The 17,975-nt window shown below is 39.7% G+C and overlaps 1 protein-coding gene across 3 annotated transcripts in view; it reads right to left on the reverse strand.

Moving 5' to 3' along the window:
- Nucleotides 1-4,347: 4,347 nt before the first annotated feature.
- Nucleotides 4,348-17,975, reverse strand: part of ctdp1 (CTD (carboxy-terminal domain, RNA polymerase II, polypeptide A) phosphatase, subunit 1) — a 68,257-nt gene continuing 54,629 nt past the window's right edge. For 2 of the 3 annotated variants that reach the window (XM_054605936.1, XM_054605934.1), the window contains exon 13: nucleotides 4,348-6,211. In XM_054605936.1, the coding sequence (XP_054461911.1) occupies nucleotides 6,025-6,211 (187 nt within the window). In that variant the 3' untranslated portion in view covers nucleotides 4,348-6,024. The remainder of the gene's footprint in view (nucleotides 6,212-17,975) is intronic. The other variant, XM_054605937.1, reaches the window with a different exon arrangement.

Here is a 17,975-nt window from a genome sequence, read left to right on the forward strand (position 1 = left end):
GTGCGGTAAACTCATAAACTGTAAAAGTTAACTCTGCTGATACCAAGACGTAAAAAGTATTTTAAAAAGAAAATGTTCTGCTCCATTTAGTGTCAAACTGCTTGTTAGCGGGATCATTAATTGCATGTTTTTAGGATAGCAATGGGAATAGGAAAGCATATGATGGGCATATGTATAACCCATGATATTAAAATCAGATATCGCTCAAATCGATATAGGAAACAATCAAAAAATCTAAATTTCTATCAGCATCATCTTTTTTGTTCATTTGAGGTTTGAATGTCAAGCTTTCAGTGATCAAAAGTCATCTTGCACCCTCTTATTCTGCAATAGATTAATGGCAACTGACTATTATAATACACTATATTTCTCGACTGAAGTGACAAAACGTCAACGTAGACTTTAGTTTAGCAGCGGTCTCCTGGATGAAATGGATTTGACCCACCTGCCCTGTCTGGACTATTTTCTACTTTATACTATGTCAGATGTTCTGTACATCCTGGAATGCACCATAAAAATATACTCTCCATTATGTCAGTTAGTGGCAATTATGATGATGACAATGACAGATGTTCAATATCATGATAACAGTCATAATGATAATGATGATCAGGATAATGAATATCATTATCACTCAGATAAGGTGCATTGTGTGGAAGTAAATGGGTCATAAAGATGATTATGAGTAATATTACACTATTATAAACTACACCTACTACTCTTTCAAAATCGGAGAAACTTTAAATTAATTCAGCTCAGCACGAAGTGTTCCTTATGGTATTGGTTACAAACTAAATAACAAACTACCAGGTCAAAGGTCTCCATGTGCACTGGTGCATTCAGGTACACTACAGTGAGCTGTAAAAACAGACAGGTTTAATGGTCTCTCTAATGAGAAAAGGCTTTGTTTGTCATGTGATTTTATTGCTCATTACATGCTTATTTAAAGGCCATATTTTTAAGTAAAATGTCCTTTAACTCTAATGGACATTTATGGAGGGATGACTATATATGTTTTGGTTTTTTTATCAGTTTTTTGAGGCAGATTTTATTTGTCGACCTTGAAACAGGAGACAAAATTCTTCATTTGCAATGTACTGTAATATTGTGAGAGAAGTTTTGTTATTTTCTGACAAATGTTTCTGTATTTTTGGTCCAACAGTATTTGCACTGCAGACTATCTAGCCAACTAGCTACTATTATACAACACAGACAAACAAATACACTAAGGGAAGAATACAACACCTAAATACACTCTCACATCCTAATGTCAAATCATTGTATTCTGTGTCTATATATCCTATTTTAATAACTACTTAAGAGCTCTGTCTGACTGATTTTTGTTTGTGTTGTTCCTGCTGTGTGTTCCCATGTCCCCTCAGCTCCTAGGACCATGAAAGCACCACCACAGAGCAATGCTGCTGTACAGTCATCACACCGTAGCTGACACCTCTGTTAAGGTGGGATGCAGCAGAAGGTCACGTAAAAGTCCAACAGAGCCCGAGGGTTCCTCTCTGTTCCCGTCTCCTTTCTTTTCCTGTGTCAAAGGAAGCCATCATTCATCAGAACTGGTGCTCACCTTTGAAGCTCGGCCAGGCAGTATATCTTTTTGTCATCATCATAACTTTTCAGTATATTATAATTTAAGTGGTCGGTTTTCAAAAGTCGAGCCTGTGACGGGACTTCAACCAATCGCAAGTCATTGCAGAGAGAGGGCGTTCCTATTGGCTGTTCTATAAATGAAGATGGTGAAAAGCAATGGGGGAATATACTGCAAGAAAAAAATTGCTATTCCAGCTTGGCAGTAACTGAATACACTGCAAAGAAAACCAAAAAAAGGAGGACAGACTTATCAAAAAGAGAGACTGACAATATTGGTGAAGTGTTTCAGAGATGGAGAGAAAGAAGTTCATGGTTCAGCAACATTAAAGTGAGGCTCACGGCTACAGAAGGTTGGGGCAAGCATCATTTCTTCTCCATCTTTGTAATAGTTTAGCCCTCTGCAAAGGAAAAAAAACAAGCAACATTTTCTCTCCGCCTCTGAACTGTTTCATCGATATTGTGACTCACCAGAGCCTTGAATCACAGAACGTCATCTCAAAGGGCTTTACAGCAGGGTTATTCTTATAGAACTGTCGCTATGTAACAGAACCAGGATCACGATCTGGATGATGTTTGACATGAATGACTAGTACTCGTATAGGTTCCTGCCTTCAGAGTGACTTAGTCTCTGCACTATCAACCCTGAACAGAACTACAGGTGGAACAGAAATCTGACCTCAAGTGTCAATCAAACCAAAGCTGCTCGTTTGGCTTCATGGCTGATCAATCGCATCTGTGACTCGCTACCGCCATTACGAAGGCAAAGGAAGAACTCAGCAGAAGATCAGAGATATTATGATGTACGTATCCTTGGGAAGTTACCAGTGGGAGCAGCTGTCACTCACCAGTGAACATGTTGGCTAAGCTTCATGGTAAGGCGTCTGGAGTGCAGCCTCATCTGCATTTCCAGGCTCCCGGCTCAACAGCAAGAGGTTTGTAGGTTAATCCGTGATAAAGCACACAACTTCAAGCAAGTCTGACGAAATGATTTTAAGGCCCATTTACTAGCTTTTTCCAAAACTTTTCTTGAAGACTTGAAGAGGTGCAAGATCCAAGATTGGGAGCCTTTCTACTGCTTCTCCACGGCTCTCAACATGTAGACGACGAGCTGGCAGCTCATAGATAACGGTGTACAGCAAAAGTGCACGTTCACATGCACAACCATGGACTAGAAGCAGCTCAAAAGAATATTTAGTATGTCCAAGAAACAGAGTATGTCAAATGCAGTAAACCTAAAATACCGGGAAGACCTCCTGCATCCGGCCTCGTTTTGCAGTATGCAAAGGCAGCATGCTTTTTCTGGCTTTTCTGACCCACAATCCTCTGCACAGCAAATACATGAGCAAGAGGGTCAAAGTTCAAGATGCAATGTTTTGACGAAGCAGTCTTTCCAAAATGGATACTGCATGCAACAGTACGTACTTTGTTAAGGCTGCTGCAGAATGTACTAAAAGTAAAAAGATAAAGAATGCGATATCAAACAACGCTCCATCAAAGACGGAGCAGAAACAGACTGCTAGATTGTAAATGCAGGTTTTATACTGTAGAATATAGGATGGTTAAAACTATATATACACCTTAAAAAATAACTATTTTGTAGTAATAAAGGAAGGAAATGCACTCAACACATTTATTAAACCCCAAGGATGCAATTTGGTGCTTAACAAATAACATATTTGTTAACAAGAAAACTCCACGGGGCACAATTAAAATATCGTGTTTGTAAAAGCTGTTTTTTTCTCCCCCTCTGTGTCACACTCAAGGTTCCACTTTGACTGGAACTCAAAACATAGTAAATATATCAAGTAAAAGACAATAAAGCGATATAAAAATGAGACTACCAGATCCAATAACAATAATCAGAGGATCAGGTCAGAAGGAAACAAAAAACAGCTGCAAAATTGAAATTAATTAACATTCAAATGTGGACTCAAACACGGCTGACCACTGTGGTGTGAGGAACAAGTCCACCCTGGAGGAAAAAAAACAGACTTGGCTTCATCAAAAGGACAAACACCTCTCTCTGTTTATTGCTGTTTGCTCTGGCTTTTCAAAGGCAGCGGATTGATCAGGCGTTCCGGGAAAGAAGCGCAGCGAGTCACGCTTTTAATAGACTTTATGACTGCGATTCATCCCGCCGTTTCCTGCGTGATCAGCACCACACCTGCAGGCCTGTTACTTTGACTGAACGAGCAGATGATAGAGTCACACCACATATATCTTTTACTTCCCAAGACAAGCCCTGAACAAATTACCTCAAAGATCTATTTTTTTAATACAGAACCCCATTGTATTTATTCCTAATTCCAGAATGAAAAATGTAGTTTTTTTTACCTGCAGAAACGAGTCTTTTTCCTCCTGCATCTAAAAATTGCAAACTGATGCGTTGTGGTGTCTGTACACTCCCATAATGTCTCTGTGTAATAACAAAGGGAAAAGCAGGTTGCAACACATTTTAGTAACACTTGAATCAAACCAAGCAGCAATATGGCACGGGGCCCTAATGGTTCTGCTGTGGTTTTCATGACACAGAGGCTCTTTAAACATCCATGCACAGAGCCCATTAACCGAGGAGCATTTCCTGCTGGGAGTCTCACAGTGCCATACGCATTATGATCCCCGTGTTTAAAACCCAGCACGAGGAGGCGGGCTCTAATGGACTCTAATGATAATGTTCAGGGAATACTGCATGTATATTTCATAGTCCCAAAAAATAAAAGATCAATTCCAGTCGTGTTACTTAGAAACATTTTTATTTGATGAAAGTATCTTTTTCTCTCAGGGTCAAGTAGGAAATAGACTTTACAAATACTATACAAGTCAGTTGTTTGATTTAAACTCCAACACCACAAACACAAACAAAACAGAAAAAAGGGATGACTGTCACTGTAAAAGGATAATGTTGATGTGTTTTTGGGGTTGTATGAGGTGAAGCTGATGGGTAAATCATTTGTCAGGCAGAGATTCAACCAGACATCTGCTCTCATGTCAGAAAGATCTCTCCCTGTTTGGAAGCTTTTATAGATGCCATCAACATTAACGGTGAACGTGAGCAACCTTGGTATACGGAGGTTCAAATGGCAGTGAGATGGAAGCTTTTTATAGAAATCCTTCAATGTGTGATGTTAAAGTAAAGTGCACGCGGCCTGGTTATATTTACCAACCAGGCCGGTTCAAACCAAAAAGGGACGCCACTCTCTGCTCGCTGATAGTTACTTTGAGGTTATCTTGCTTTGGACAGACAAAAAAAAAGTCAAAAAATTGAAATTTGGAGAAAAGAATTGTCTTTTGGGATCATTTTAGAAAGCTTATACACTGTATTAGCATCTTGCCTCGTGCAGGTTTAAAGGGTTTGCTCAGACAAATAACCCAAACATATTTTCTCTCTAAAAAAATCTTGAAAAAGTCACATCTCTCAAGCTTTATCTCAAAAATAAATCATCCGTTTGCTTATTTTAGATTAAGTTCCATATTGACATTTTGTTTTTCTAGCATTTGAACCTCCTGGTGGCTCCGTACCATCGTCAGAAATCTCAGGTATGTATACCTTAAAATAAGACTATTTGATTATTAGATAACACCAAAGGGAAGTGAGAGAAATGTGTTTTGTAATTTGGGCTAACTTACCCTTAGTGGTCACGAGGCTTCACAAGGTTTAAGCTCCAGTGTGAACAAACAGAGGCTTAATGAGAGAGACTGTCCTTCTCAACTGTACGACAACTATAGTAGAGGTGGGAAAGGTGAGCCAACACTTATAAAACACATGAAAATGGAGTTTAGTTGGATTCAGTTCACGTTGACAGAGAATCTTACCTCACCACAATGTTATCAAATGTACAAACACGTTGAGGAGGAAGAGATGATTCAGGAAAACACATTCAAACGTCTAGCTCTGCTGGTTGCATTTATGACCTTCACAAACTGTTGTGGAGGCCCAAAAAAAAAAAAAAAAAAAAAAAAAAAAAGTAAAACTGGAAGTCTAGAGTAAAATATTTAGCTGCACGCCTCTTGGCAAACCTATTTCAAACTCTTTGGCATGTACGAGCATTGTATAATTTCATTTATCATTTTTTCTCATCAATATAAAAATTGAGATAGAAAAAAGTAAAACAAAGAAAAGTATCAAATTTTATGCCTCCTATAGTTTATCTTACAATAAAATGTTGAACATCAAAAATGTTTTATGCCAAAAAGGCCATACACCAATTCTACAAAAAAAAAAATCGAAGCCTTTTATTTACACAGCAACGCGTCATTTCTGTACAGGACATTCATTTTTTTATTACAGCACTCATTCATGGCTCATACACACCGATTCCAAAGCAGAAAAATAGGATTTTTTTAGGTACCACATGTAGGGGAGACCAGGGGAGATGTTTTCGTTGTCCCTTTCCTGTGAATGAGTCCTTTTCCTTTTCCACGTCACATAAAGTCATTGAGCTCCAAATCCAAGGCTGCAGCCATCTCGTCGGCCTCCGAGCTGCTTCCTCCTTCTTCCTCGTTGGAGTCTTTAGAAGACTCGTCAGCAGATTCCTCCGCCGCCTCCTCCTCCTCCTCCTTGCGGTCGTCCTCTTCCTCCTTAGCTTCATCATGCTTACGTTTGTGGCCCCTGCAAAGAAAAACAAAAGATGATTTTTAAAAAAAAAGGGAACTTTAAAGCTTTAACCTGTGGGACTCCACTGCTGCTGAATACAACAGGATATCGTTGCCAAAATGCTTCATTTGAATTTTCCTTTTGTTATAGAACAAAACCAGACAAAAAAGATGAATGAAATTTCTCAAAGCTAAGGATTATACTCATTTACTTGCTCTGTTACTTTGAGGAATACTTTGATATATACATATACCAGCATTTGTAAATATAAATTATTAAGGCGGTATCTTATTTTTTTTAATCTGTACAAAAACAGATGCATAAATGTGGAGGAATGTCACAATATGAGATTTTGAAATCAGGATTATTGTCATCAGAAAAATCCCAGTTTCACGATTATTAAATCAGATTATTTCTAACAAAGCTAATAATTTAAATATGCATCATCATCATCAACTATATCCAGTTAGTTTTTTATAGTGTAACGTTTGGCTTCTTAAAAATAATTTAAATACTTTTAAATACTTTTTTGTTACCTTAATTTGAGCATAGAGGACGGGATGATTATGTCGGAGATGTTGGAACATACTCCAAGAAATCGCAGTCACTTTCTAACAGCTCGCTTTGCAAATTGGATATCCATCTTCTACAACTCTCAGTCATTTTGTTGATATCCAAAAATGTTCCCACCCGGCCAATTTAAGGCACTTTTTGGTGGACTTAAGGCTGGAATGTCGGTTCACTCTGACATTTTCACAGCTCTGCCTCGCAGCGCTTCAAACCAAACCGGCGAACACATGTGCTACGTGACTCGAGAGATTTGTTTTCCCAGGGAAACAATGCAGGAATCTGGACACAATAGATATTGTAGCTGCTATAGTTCTATTGGTTATGACATCGTCCCGACACTGCCGATCATATTGCGTTTTTAAAAAGGGTTTAGGCTTAGATTTACAAATTATGACTGATTGATCCTAGAATAATGCAATACACCTGCAGATGTAGGCCAAAGAAAGAAATTAATCTTCTAGAAACAGAAGATTTTGAAAAAACAAAAGCTTTGGGAGACTTCTGATGCTTGCCATGATATGTTATACGTTTCCTGAATCTCAACAAGGATGGTGAGTGCAACATAAGTGCCATCCATCAGTCAGAATGAACACAATTATGAGATTTCTTTTATTTTTTAAACAGACATCATCCCTAACCACACCTGATCGGATGACTGCAACTCCACCAGCTGTTGATGGTGTTTGCTTTCAGTTTTCTAATCAGAAATACATGATGGCTGTTCTGGAAATCAATTTCTAAACCACCAACCAACATCTGTTTCTGAATGAATGCAATGCACGAAAAACGCCTGGTTTCAACATTTCTAAAAGCGATTATGACGGAATCTGAATCAAATCTAACGTGAATGTTTTCCACCTAGCAGTGAAAACCGAGCTCTGGAGATGCAGTCAATGAATTGGAGTTTAATAATGAATAATAAAAACTAAACAAAAGACCAGTTGTTTCACATGAACATGAAAGCAATATGGTATACTCCCAAGTTAAAAACAGAAAATATAAAAGAAAGGGAACAACTCAGCACTGCATGGCCCCTTGAGAATAACACAATGCAATTAACAGGGGCTTGTTCTCCACACAGACTTTGTATCTGAACCCCCCCCCCAAGCTAAACACATCCACAAAGGACTGAGAGGAGCTGCTAGGAGATGTAAAGGCCCTTCAAAGCCGAGGAACCAAACAGAACTGTGGTGGTGACGGATTCAGAACAGACGTGAAGGGAGGAGAGCGGTAAAGATGGATAGGAGGAGCATAAAGGACGAGATAAGACGGAAAGACCTTTAAGAGGGGAAAAAAAAAAAAAAAGTGAATTTGGAGAAAACAAATCGTGTTAATGAGGCCAGAGATGCACTAAAGCTCCAAACCACTCTGGAGATGGTCACATTAAAACGCAAAATGCTGTGTCTCCAATTAGCCACATAATTACAGAAATAACTTTCCAATTAGGAAATTCATTGCATATAAAACCGGCATCTTGGGTTGTAAAGTGTGCTGCCAAAAAAGACACCTACTAAAAACACAAAATACTAGAAACAAAAACAAAAAAAGTAAAAGAATCCGCTATTTTTTGGTCTTTTTCTGAGTGTGGCATGAAAGATATACTACTGTGTGTTAAGTTTGGAGCTTGAGTAAGGACGTGGTTAGCCTAGCTTAGCATAAAGCTTAGCCGGGGGAAACAGCCAGCCTTACAAAAGAAAAACCCAAGATGTGTCTTATATTTTTAACCTGAATACAAACAGTAAATATTTTTTAATAATTTAGCTACATTCTCGCTTCATTTGGCGACTTTTATGACCCCGTTAGCGCCGAGCGATGTTTTGGGCTGTGCCTACTGTAACAGGCAGATATGATTCTAATTCATACCCAGCCTTCTGCTATCATTTTTTTATTCTCCTCATACATCATTTTGAGTTGTGTAGAACTGGAGAGACATTTTAATACAGTGGAATTAATATTATCTTTTTCCACTCAAGTGGATTCGAGATGAAAGCATGCATTCCTAAGTGGCTAAAGAATTCTTTTATGTGGCTGTAAACATGCCATCCCTCTTTCCACTCCAGCCTCTCCATGACATCCTCTGCATAGTGGCTTATTAGCATGATGCTAATGAGGTGTGTAGGTTTCTTTTTTTTTCTGTTGTTGCTGTGGTTATTGTGGAGGACTGACACCGGCTCTGCTGAGAGGGCCCCTCTCATTAGGCCACACCGCTGTCAGACAGCCTCGCTCACCTCCCACAACAGCGGGGCTCCGGCTCTCTGTTCATTAAAGGTCAGATGTTGGCTAATATCAGTGGAGAGGCTCGGTGACATGACAGTTACAGCGGACCCCTGCAGACTGTGTGATGTGTGTGGGAGGGGAAATGGATGGGTTTGTGCTAGCGCAGCTCTGATCCTGGAAAATAAAAAAAGAATTTGGATTTTTAGAGCCGCAGGATCGAGACTTCCGGTCAGAGGGTAATGTGAGGCGAGCGATTAATGGTTATTTATTTGGCAACAATGAGAGAAAATGAGGCTAATCCCCCGATGTAGCGCCATAAGTGATACTGTCCCCGCTACCTGGGCTGGTTGGCGACACTGCATGAGTCATTGCAGTTGTATGCGTATGTGGAGAGAATGAGTAAAAAACCCCGACATCCCACTCCTATTTCCAAAATATTAACAGTTGAGACAGCGGGGGGTTTGGTGAGGGACGCGTTCCTCCGTCGCTTTCTGCCTCGCTTCATTTCATCCAATCTAAATCCTCGTCTATTAAACCAACCACCCACAGAAAGAAACTCGGCAGACACTTCCACCGCGTTCGCTCACGTCAGCTCTGAAACGGGATTAGTTGTATTCCATTTTTATTAGATCTCTGCTGGTTTTACATGCTGTTAAACTGCGATGCTCAGAGTTCAACAGCTTTATTCACATTTCAACAAACACACTTTAAATAGAATACTCTCTTATGAATGCTTTTGTTTTGATTTGAATTAGAATTTTCCGACTGACATTTATATTTAGATATTAAATAGTAAAAGCTCAGGCTTTATGCATAAACTGCAACGCAATAAAGGGATACAAATATTTGATAAAAGGATTGCAGGAGGAGAATCAGCATTGGACATTTCCACCATGATAAAGAGGCTTTATTCTAATTCAGGTAAGATTTAGGGACGAACCCTTCCAAACGGCTGAATCAGCGTTGGGACAGATACTGACCTTATTAAGGGTCTGGTGGATTTGCCCTGCTACGCATTCAGTATAGTTCAATACTTCACTTCCTCTTCACAGAATACAGTCCTATTGTTTTAAGTGGCTGAGCCAAATACCAAAGGAAGGTCACAAACAAAAGTTTGGAGAGATGAAAGTGAAATAGTTCACCATCTTAAGAGACAAAATAAGTGAAAGTTAAGGCTTTCAGAAGCGGTTTGCACAGAAATAGAAGGTGTTAGAGTTGTCAAGGATAATCTGCCATCACAAATTCAGCGAACAGCTACGAATGTAGAGATGGGACAATTCAACGCCAACGTCATCTTGATTTGCATCAAGTGGCTGCGTAGAGTCAAAGCATGCATTCCCCTGGAGAACAAGCTGCAGCGAAAAAAACTCTCCCAAGATGCTTTAAAGTGTGGAAGTATTTGAGACAAGAGATCCAACAATGTGGTGCTCTGTAAACTCTTCACTTTGGAAATGGCTCATCACGACAATGCAACTGCTACGGACGAACACTTTAGAAAGCAAAGCATCCCAGAACAGGCAGCGAGACAGAATAGTGTCCACCGAAAAAAACAATATGACGATTAACCAAATGCGGAACTTGTTTAGGTTAGTAGTAATAACTTAAAATAGATTATCTAAATGTTTCCTCATTGCCTCCATGTGAAAAGTCATTTCTGCGACGCTTTTGCTATGGTAACATAACCATAGTCGTGAATCATTATTTGTATTTTCTGTTTACTTGAAAGGCCATGTATGAGAAAAAGGCTTAAGCTCATTTCCCTCTCCTCGCACTGATGCAAAAATACATTTGCCATTCATTATTTTAACTGCTTATTACTCCAGTCATATAAATCCATATCATCACCATTTCAAGTTTTAAGTCATTCTCCAGTTCAGGGAAGAGTTGCTATGACAACCAGTGATTAAATCAATACGTGTCTCACAGCAATCCTGTTCCATTTGTTTGTTTTTAAGGTAAGATGTTTTAATAAAATATTGAAGTATTAATCGGACACGTTTTTTATATTTATTTGGGGTAAATTAATAGTTTCATTTTTCAGAATAAAGAAAAAAATGAATAATATTTAGCATAACCAATACATTAGTTGTTAGATTAATCGACTAATCGAAGATAAATTGATGAATCGATAAATGACAGGTAGCTGCTGCTCTACAACAATGTACTGTTGTAAGTGTTATTGTAAGTGTAAGTGTGAAATTATACGATACAGAAACACCGGCGTGTCCGGAAGTTGTAAAATGTTGACAGTTGAATGAACTGAGTCAAGAGAAAGGCTGGTTCTAAGCCCTTACAGAGCACTTTAAAACCAAGCTGCTGTCAATGACACGAGAGGCACAGCAGGTGGTAATCATCAAATGGACTTTTAGTCATATATGTAACAATTAGGACCTCAAATTGGGTGAAAACTGGGACCAAAAGTACTAATTCATTGGTAACATGTCATATTTCCAGCTCTCTCCAGATGGTTTTGGAAATTAAACTCAAAATTCTTAGCTTCACAAAATGACACAAAGTCGTGTGGGAGCAAAAAGGTAATAAGGCGTCCGTTACTATAGATACGGATGTTAAGGTCATTACCTGGAGATGCTATTATCTCTTTGTACTATGGGAGTGTGATTGCATTATGGGCGCCAAGAGGACAACGCTACAGAACGCCTGCTGCTGAACAAACTGCCTGCAGCTACAGCCCCCTCAACGAATCATTAGAGAAACATAAGTGATATCAAATGACTCATATAAGTCAGGAAAACGGCAGACGCCCCCAAGTCGAGATACATTTCGACGAAAAATGTGTGTTTAGGTCCAGGCAGCAGTAACGCCGCCCAGGGGAGCATTCAGATGGGCTACGTTGGGCGAAGACTTCACAGATCGTGCTAGACGACAGTTTAATCCCGTCATGCTGAGTAACTATCACTTCTGATGAAGAAGTCAGCTCTCACTGAAGTCTGACACTGCGTATTCCACCCGAGGCGTCTCAGTTTGGGGCTGTTGAGGAAGGAGGCAGAGAGAGAGATGAGGAGAGGAGGAAGCCCTGCAAAAAGAGACTTCAAACGCTTCTGACTCTAACTCTGCTTACAGCAAGAAGGAAGGAGGAGTTGAGGGAAAAGAGGGAGTAAAGAGGCAAATGGAGGAAATAAAGTGTGAAAGAGGAGGAAACGGAGCACGGCTGAGGGAGGTCACGAGCTGAATAATTAACTTAACTTTTGAGAACTTGGTTTTTCTGCAGAGTTTCCTCTGGTGTCGGCCGTTCAACAACCACAGACATCATCAAGATCAAGAGATCTTATTGAAACAAAGACATGAATAACTTGACCATGACTAGGATCAGTGTATTTTCTTTTCACACTTCTCAACTGTCCTCCATCCGTATGAGTTAATTAGTTACAAAAGCAGCTGCTGTCTCTGTAGCAGCCGTCTCGAAATGGCGCTCTGGGTCCAATCTGAACTGTTGGCGAGTAATTAAAAGTAGTCTAACGAGGGCAGAAGGCATTCTACTCAGCAATGCAGGTCGCCTTTGCCCAGTATAAACACAGCCTCTCCCCCATAATCCGATATAATATACAGCAGATGTGTCAAAACACAGATGTGACCAGATAGATACACTCCCGTCCTTCATGCTTTTAACAGCTCCATATGCAGCGAGCTGATAAGCGGTGCAGTTAAAGCGATTGGTGCTTATCTTCCCCCTGCTCCTGAATTATATTATCTTACTGTGAAAACTGACAAACAGGCAAACAAAAGTGAAAAGCACCGTTTTGTTTTTTTCATGAGGGACGTGTCAGTTTTGCTTAGCGAGGCTTCAAAAACAAGCCGTCTTTCAACCGTGAAATTTCGAAGCAGAAAATGCACGACAACAACAACAAGCTCTCACACAATGGCTACGTTGTTGTTGTTTTTTTTGAGGCCACATGCTTTTAAAGGCCAACTTGTGAAAAAATACATGTTGACAAGGATTTTAGGCAGGATGCTGATGGTGGAGGTTTGATGTGCTTGGGGGGAGCATTCTACAAAACTCTCTTTGCTCTTAAGGGATGTGAGATTTTGTTTTACAGCACATGTAGTTAAACCACCACCACCACCACCTGCTCTCAGAGGGCAATAAGCTCAGTATATGTCTGGCTACTAAAAGGTTAAGTTCACCTTATTATTAAGTCTGTCTTTTTAAGACCAGATACCGACAACTATCCATCTCTGCTCCACAGACTCTCATGCAAATCGTTTCAGAATCATCTTCCTTTTCAGGCTGGTTTTATGGATTTGGAGCTGGTCATTTTTGAATCAGTTTGAAATCCTGGATAGAAAACTTCAAACGCAGATTGTAGACCCTTCTGCACGCTTCACTCTTTGATCTCTGTTTTTGTTTTTTGAAAAGTACATCATATTTATTCAGGGAGTGCAGATAGTGACAGTGTGGGCTTCCAAGCCAGCTCTAACTTGATGAGATAGCAGCAGGGGGCGGGACTTAGTAATGGGTCAATTATCCCTTCTATCGAATCTGGTCCAGCGTTTAGCTCCCTCTCCATCTCCATTCTAGTCTAAGTAATGGGGGAACAAAATCCAAAGTCCTCTTTCTGTGTAAAAATGCGTTGTGAACAGTGTGCAAAATACAGGAGGTCTCGGGGGTTTGAGGCCCGTTGATTGGCCCTTCTGGACCCCTCAAATCCTTAATAGCAAAATTTCGGGGATCTCTAAAATTACAAGACAATAACGTGTCACTAAAATGTCTTTTAAAAAGATACCCAGCAGTTTTCATTATTCAAACTGAAAACGTTAATTCACATATATAAATCGTGTAGGAGTGAATTTTCCGTTGCAAATGACACAGCCAGCCCGAGCCGGTACTTTTGTTTATTGACCTAAATGGACCTCTTTTGGATAAATTTGATTCCAGGGCCTTTAGACAAGACTCCTTGATTACCACCGGGTATTTTGCAAACAGATTGTGGATGTCAGCTGAAGTTTTTCTGAGGCTTCATCAGTGAGTTACACAAATTTAAGTGGATATATTCCAAAATTAGTCTTTTTAAAGCTGAATTCCCTCTTTGTGTTACTATCCCTTTGCTGTGACTCAGAAAGCAAGCACTGCACACAGAGGGAATCTTGTACTAATGCCAAATGCAGACGCTTGATATTCAGTTCAACTCTACAATGCATTTTTACACAGAACAGGGGCTGGAGATTTAGTCGGCCAATATTTTGAAGTGCATAAGGAAGGGATCGGTTGCAATCAATACCCATTTCTGCACATATTGGTATGTTAATATTATTTTAAGACCGACTGGAGACATTGTGAAGGCATTCTATAACAATAAACAGAGTTAATATTTAAGGAAAATTCAGCATCTTGAGGGAAGACAATAAAACACTTAAATGGGTGTTTAAACTGCCCGAGGCATGCTGCTGAACACATGAACATACTTTTAGTTTTACCATACAAACAAAATGAAACACTTTTATCTCCTTGGCCAATCACCTCTATAAGATGTCGGCATCAAGCGTCTCATAAAGGGATAATAGGAAAGTCTGTCCCGGTAAACTTTAATGGAAACAGCTAGTTTTCATACATGAGGCTTTAAACTTGTGGCTTGTATTTGATTTAATGTAAGAAACTTTATAGACTAAAAATGGCTTTCTGGTTTTTTTTTGGCGCAATGTATGTGTTGAATTAAGTTGTAACATGGTTGTCAAACACTACTAGATTCACTGTCCAGACTAAAAGCATTTGTTGTGTGTAGGTTATCTAGAGACGTCTAGACATATAATGACTGGAAACAATGAATGTTAAATTACAGGTTGGATATTTGCTGTATCGCAGATAAACAGCATTAACATTTGATTTAAAATAAAGGTAAATTAGGGTTATTTTCCTTCACAAAGTTCCACTAGACTGTAGACACATACAGGAAAAAAAACAAAAAACGTCCCAGAGCAACGACTGTGACAAAGGTGTGATGCAGCTCGTCAACTTGTGTGATTCACCGTCAGTGTCATTTATATCTCCCCAGTCACCCATGTCTGCATCAAACCACCACCCCCCCCATCTCTGGCTCAGCCACAGGCAGCAGGATCAGATTAAAGCTCCCGGGCCTCCTTTCATATACGATGCTTCTTGTCTCCGTCTTACTGGCAGCACCAGTTTTTGACGTGGCTGTAGGCATCTTTCAACAGGAGCTGGAGACGACTTTGGGCTCAGGGCTTTGGACCCTGCAGCTGCTTCAAAGAGTACAGAGATAAAAAAAAAAAAGATAAAAAAAAAAGGAACTGGGTACTTACTTTTTACAAGTTGGCACAGTGGGACATTAATCGTAGACGTATATCCCATAAAGGAAGTGATCCTTTAGAAAGGATAGAAAAACTCTTTCAAGGACAACGTGTTTGGCCTTTATTGCTAAGGACTGGGATAGCTATTCTTTTTGGACCAGTTCCAAAGCTTCTTAATTAATTTGTAAGCTCATAATGTCGCTGCTCATAAAATGTTTGAGTTTTTGCTTTCAGGCTTTTCAATCTCCAGACTTTACCCGAGGTGTGCAAACAACCCCGGTGCCCCCGCTGTCTGCTTTGTCTCTCGCATCTCAACAAGTGTTAAAGCGTAATAAAGCGGGCTGACAGTGACGGGCTGGTTAGGCTGAGGACTGATGTATTAATTAAAGCGGAGTGGAACAAATATAACGGCTCTCTCCGAAAGCTCACACAGCTCTGAGAATGTTATGCACGTGTGCCCTTGGTGGCGATGGAAACTCTGAATCTGGGAATGTCACATAGAATAATCAATGTGTATGAGCACGCTTCACTTGATTCATATGGTTGTTCTTTCATCAGGGAGGGAAATGATATGATCAGTCCAGCCACATGGACGAGGGGAAAGTTAATAGTTAATCTGTGTTCATGGGACGCGTCTAGAATACAGTCACCAAAACCCTGGTGACCAGTAGGAGACAGGTGTGGGAAGGAGTTTGTTGATATACTGTGTAACTGGAAAGTTTAAAAGGGGAACTCCATCAATCCAGCACTACACAACAGGAATGATACTCAGAGCTCAAGATATTCTGACTTTTGGTCTCAAATAATAACAATGAATCCTACAAGTCAGAATAATGACTAAAAAAGGTAGTTCCCACACATGTGCACTACTTTATACTCACAATCCCAGGATGCAAGGCGATGCATTTTTCTATAAATGAGAAAATTACTGTTGATGCAAAATGACAATGATCAGCATGTATGAAATCGCAATTTTCTGCTCACTATTAAGTCAACTATTGTGCGTCTGTTTTATTGGGAGCAGTGAATGAGTGATTTTTGATATAGCTCTAGAGTTAGATGAGTGTGTTGATAGAGAGTGGTATCAGTTTTCTCATCTAATTCTCGGGCAAGAAAGCAAATAAGCTTATTTCCCAAATTGTCTAAACTATTATTTTGAGTGTGCTATGTGAGCAAACACAGTGAAATGGAGCTGATCAGAATGATCAAAGATTGTACCTATAAAACACTAACTTTCAGTGCAGCTTTCTATCTGAATTTAAGAAACAAAACAAAATGAATTATGGCCTTTCAAGGTGACGAGAAGCCTTTGTTCACATTCAAGTTTTTTAGCCCCCCAAAAACTGCGATAAAATCCAGATATCAACATCTTGGTGCTTTGCAAGGTAAACCCATCAACTCCCCACATACTGTATAAAAAAAGGAATACTATCTCTGTGCGGTTTTCCTTGAGTTGATACAGTTGGTCTGAGGTATTTATGATGTTGATTCAAAGCTGTTATCCTAAGATCTGCTCCGCTCTGTCTGAGGCAGGATACCTGCTGAGGCATAAAACTTAGATGGTTGTTCTTTGATGGGACATGGAACTGAATTTTAAAACTCTCATCTGAGAGTCGACGTAAGAGGGTGGTTTGGAGACATGACAGGGAAGGATCTTGAATAAGGTTTACTTTACTGAGGTTAACCAAAAAGAGGTATATGCTGCATTATGAACACTGGCAAACTAAAGATATCAGAGCTGAAATAAAACCCACGGATGAAATCAAGGTTGAAGTGAAAGCGGCAGCAGAGCGGCCTTAAAACCATGACTACTTTGATACTCCCACCGCCCATGTTCTCCTCATCAGTACATGCAGTGGGTGGAGAGCGCTGAGCAGTGTCTAAGCAAAGAGAATTTGCCTCCCGATTGCTAATTGCCCAACTCTGACGAGGTGGCACCTAATGAGGTACTCCTCTATTGTTGGTGGTTGTCTATTGATGAACGTAATGGTCATTTTTCCAATAATGAGCCCAATGCAGAGACCACACTCAAGGCCTTAATCAGTGGTAGTTAAAAGGTGTTTGTTTTGTTGAACTAGGTTGTTTAGACTGGTCCTCACTTAGGGAGCCTAATTAAGGTTAGAACAGGTTGTAATTAGCTTTTGGTAAAAAAAGAAAAAAGAAAAAAGAAGGGGTTAGAGAAAACATTTTAACTTCCATGATAATTATTGTCCATTTAGTTGTTCCATGGTATATTTTCTTTATCCTTTGGACAACTAGAAAATGGACTCAATGTGAGGTAACGTTGAGCAGTTTTCAAATGAGTTGATTTCGCCCCTGCAAACCAATCCAATAATAGTGATAATTCCATTTGTATGAATTATTGCAGCACAATTTTGCAACCTCTTAAGCCTCCAAACTCATGTATGTATCACTAAAAGTGTACTGCCAGTATCACATTTCATATTCTCATCGGTACCTGAAGCCCACACCAACGCAGCCTCCTTGTGTTTGTTTTTACACAAAACATCAATGGTGCACAATGCAGCACTGTTTAGACTGTGGGGTATGTTTTTACATGACTCACGATCATCATATATATATATTATATATATATGGCCAGGGACTTCTCGCCAGTCAGTCAGAAGCCTTTTGCAAGACAGGTTCAGCGCCAAGTTGCCCTGACATCAGACTTCTATTTCAAATTTGAGACGCGTCTTCGACTTTTTCTTTTTTTTCTCACCCAAAA

This window comes from Anoplopoma fimbria, chromosome 10 (assembly GCF_027596085.1).
Source record: "Anoplopoma fimbria isolate UVic2021 breed Golden Eagle Sablefish chromosome 10, Afim_UVic_2022, whole genome shotgun sequence".
Classification (NCBI taxonomy): Eukaryota; Metazoa; Chordata; class Actinopteri; order Perciformes; family Anoplopomatidae; genus Anoplopoma; species Anoplopoma fimbria.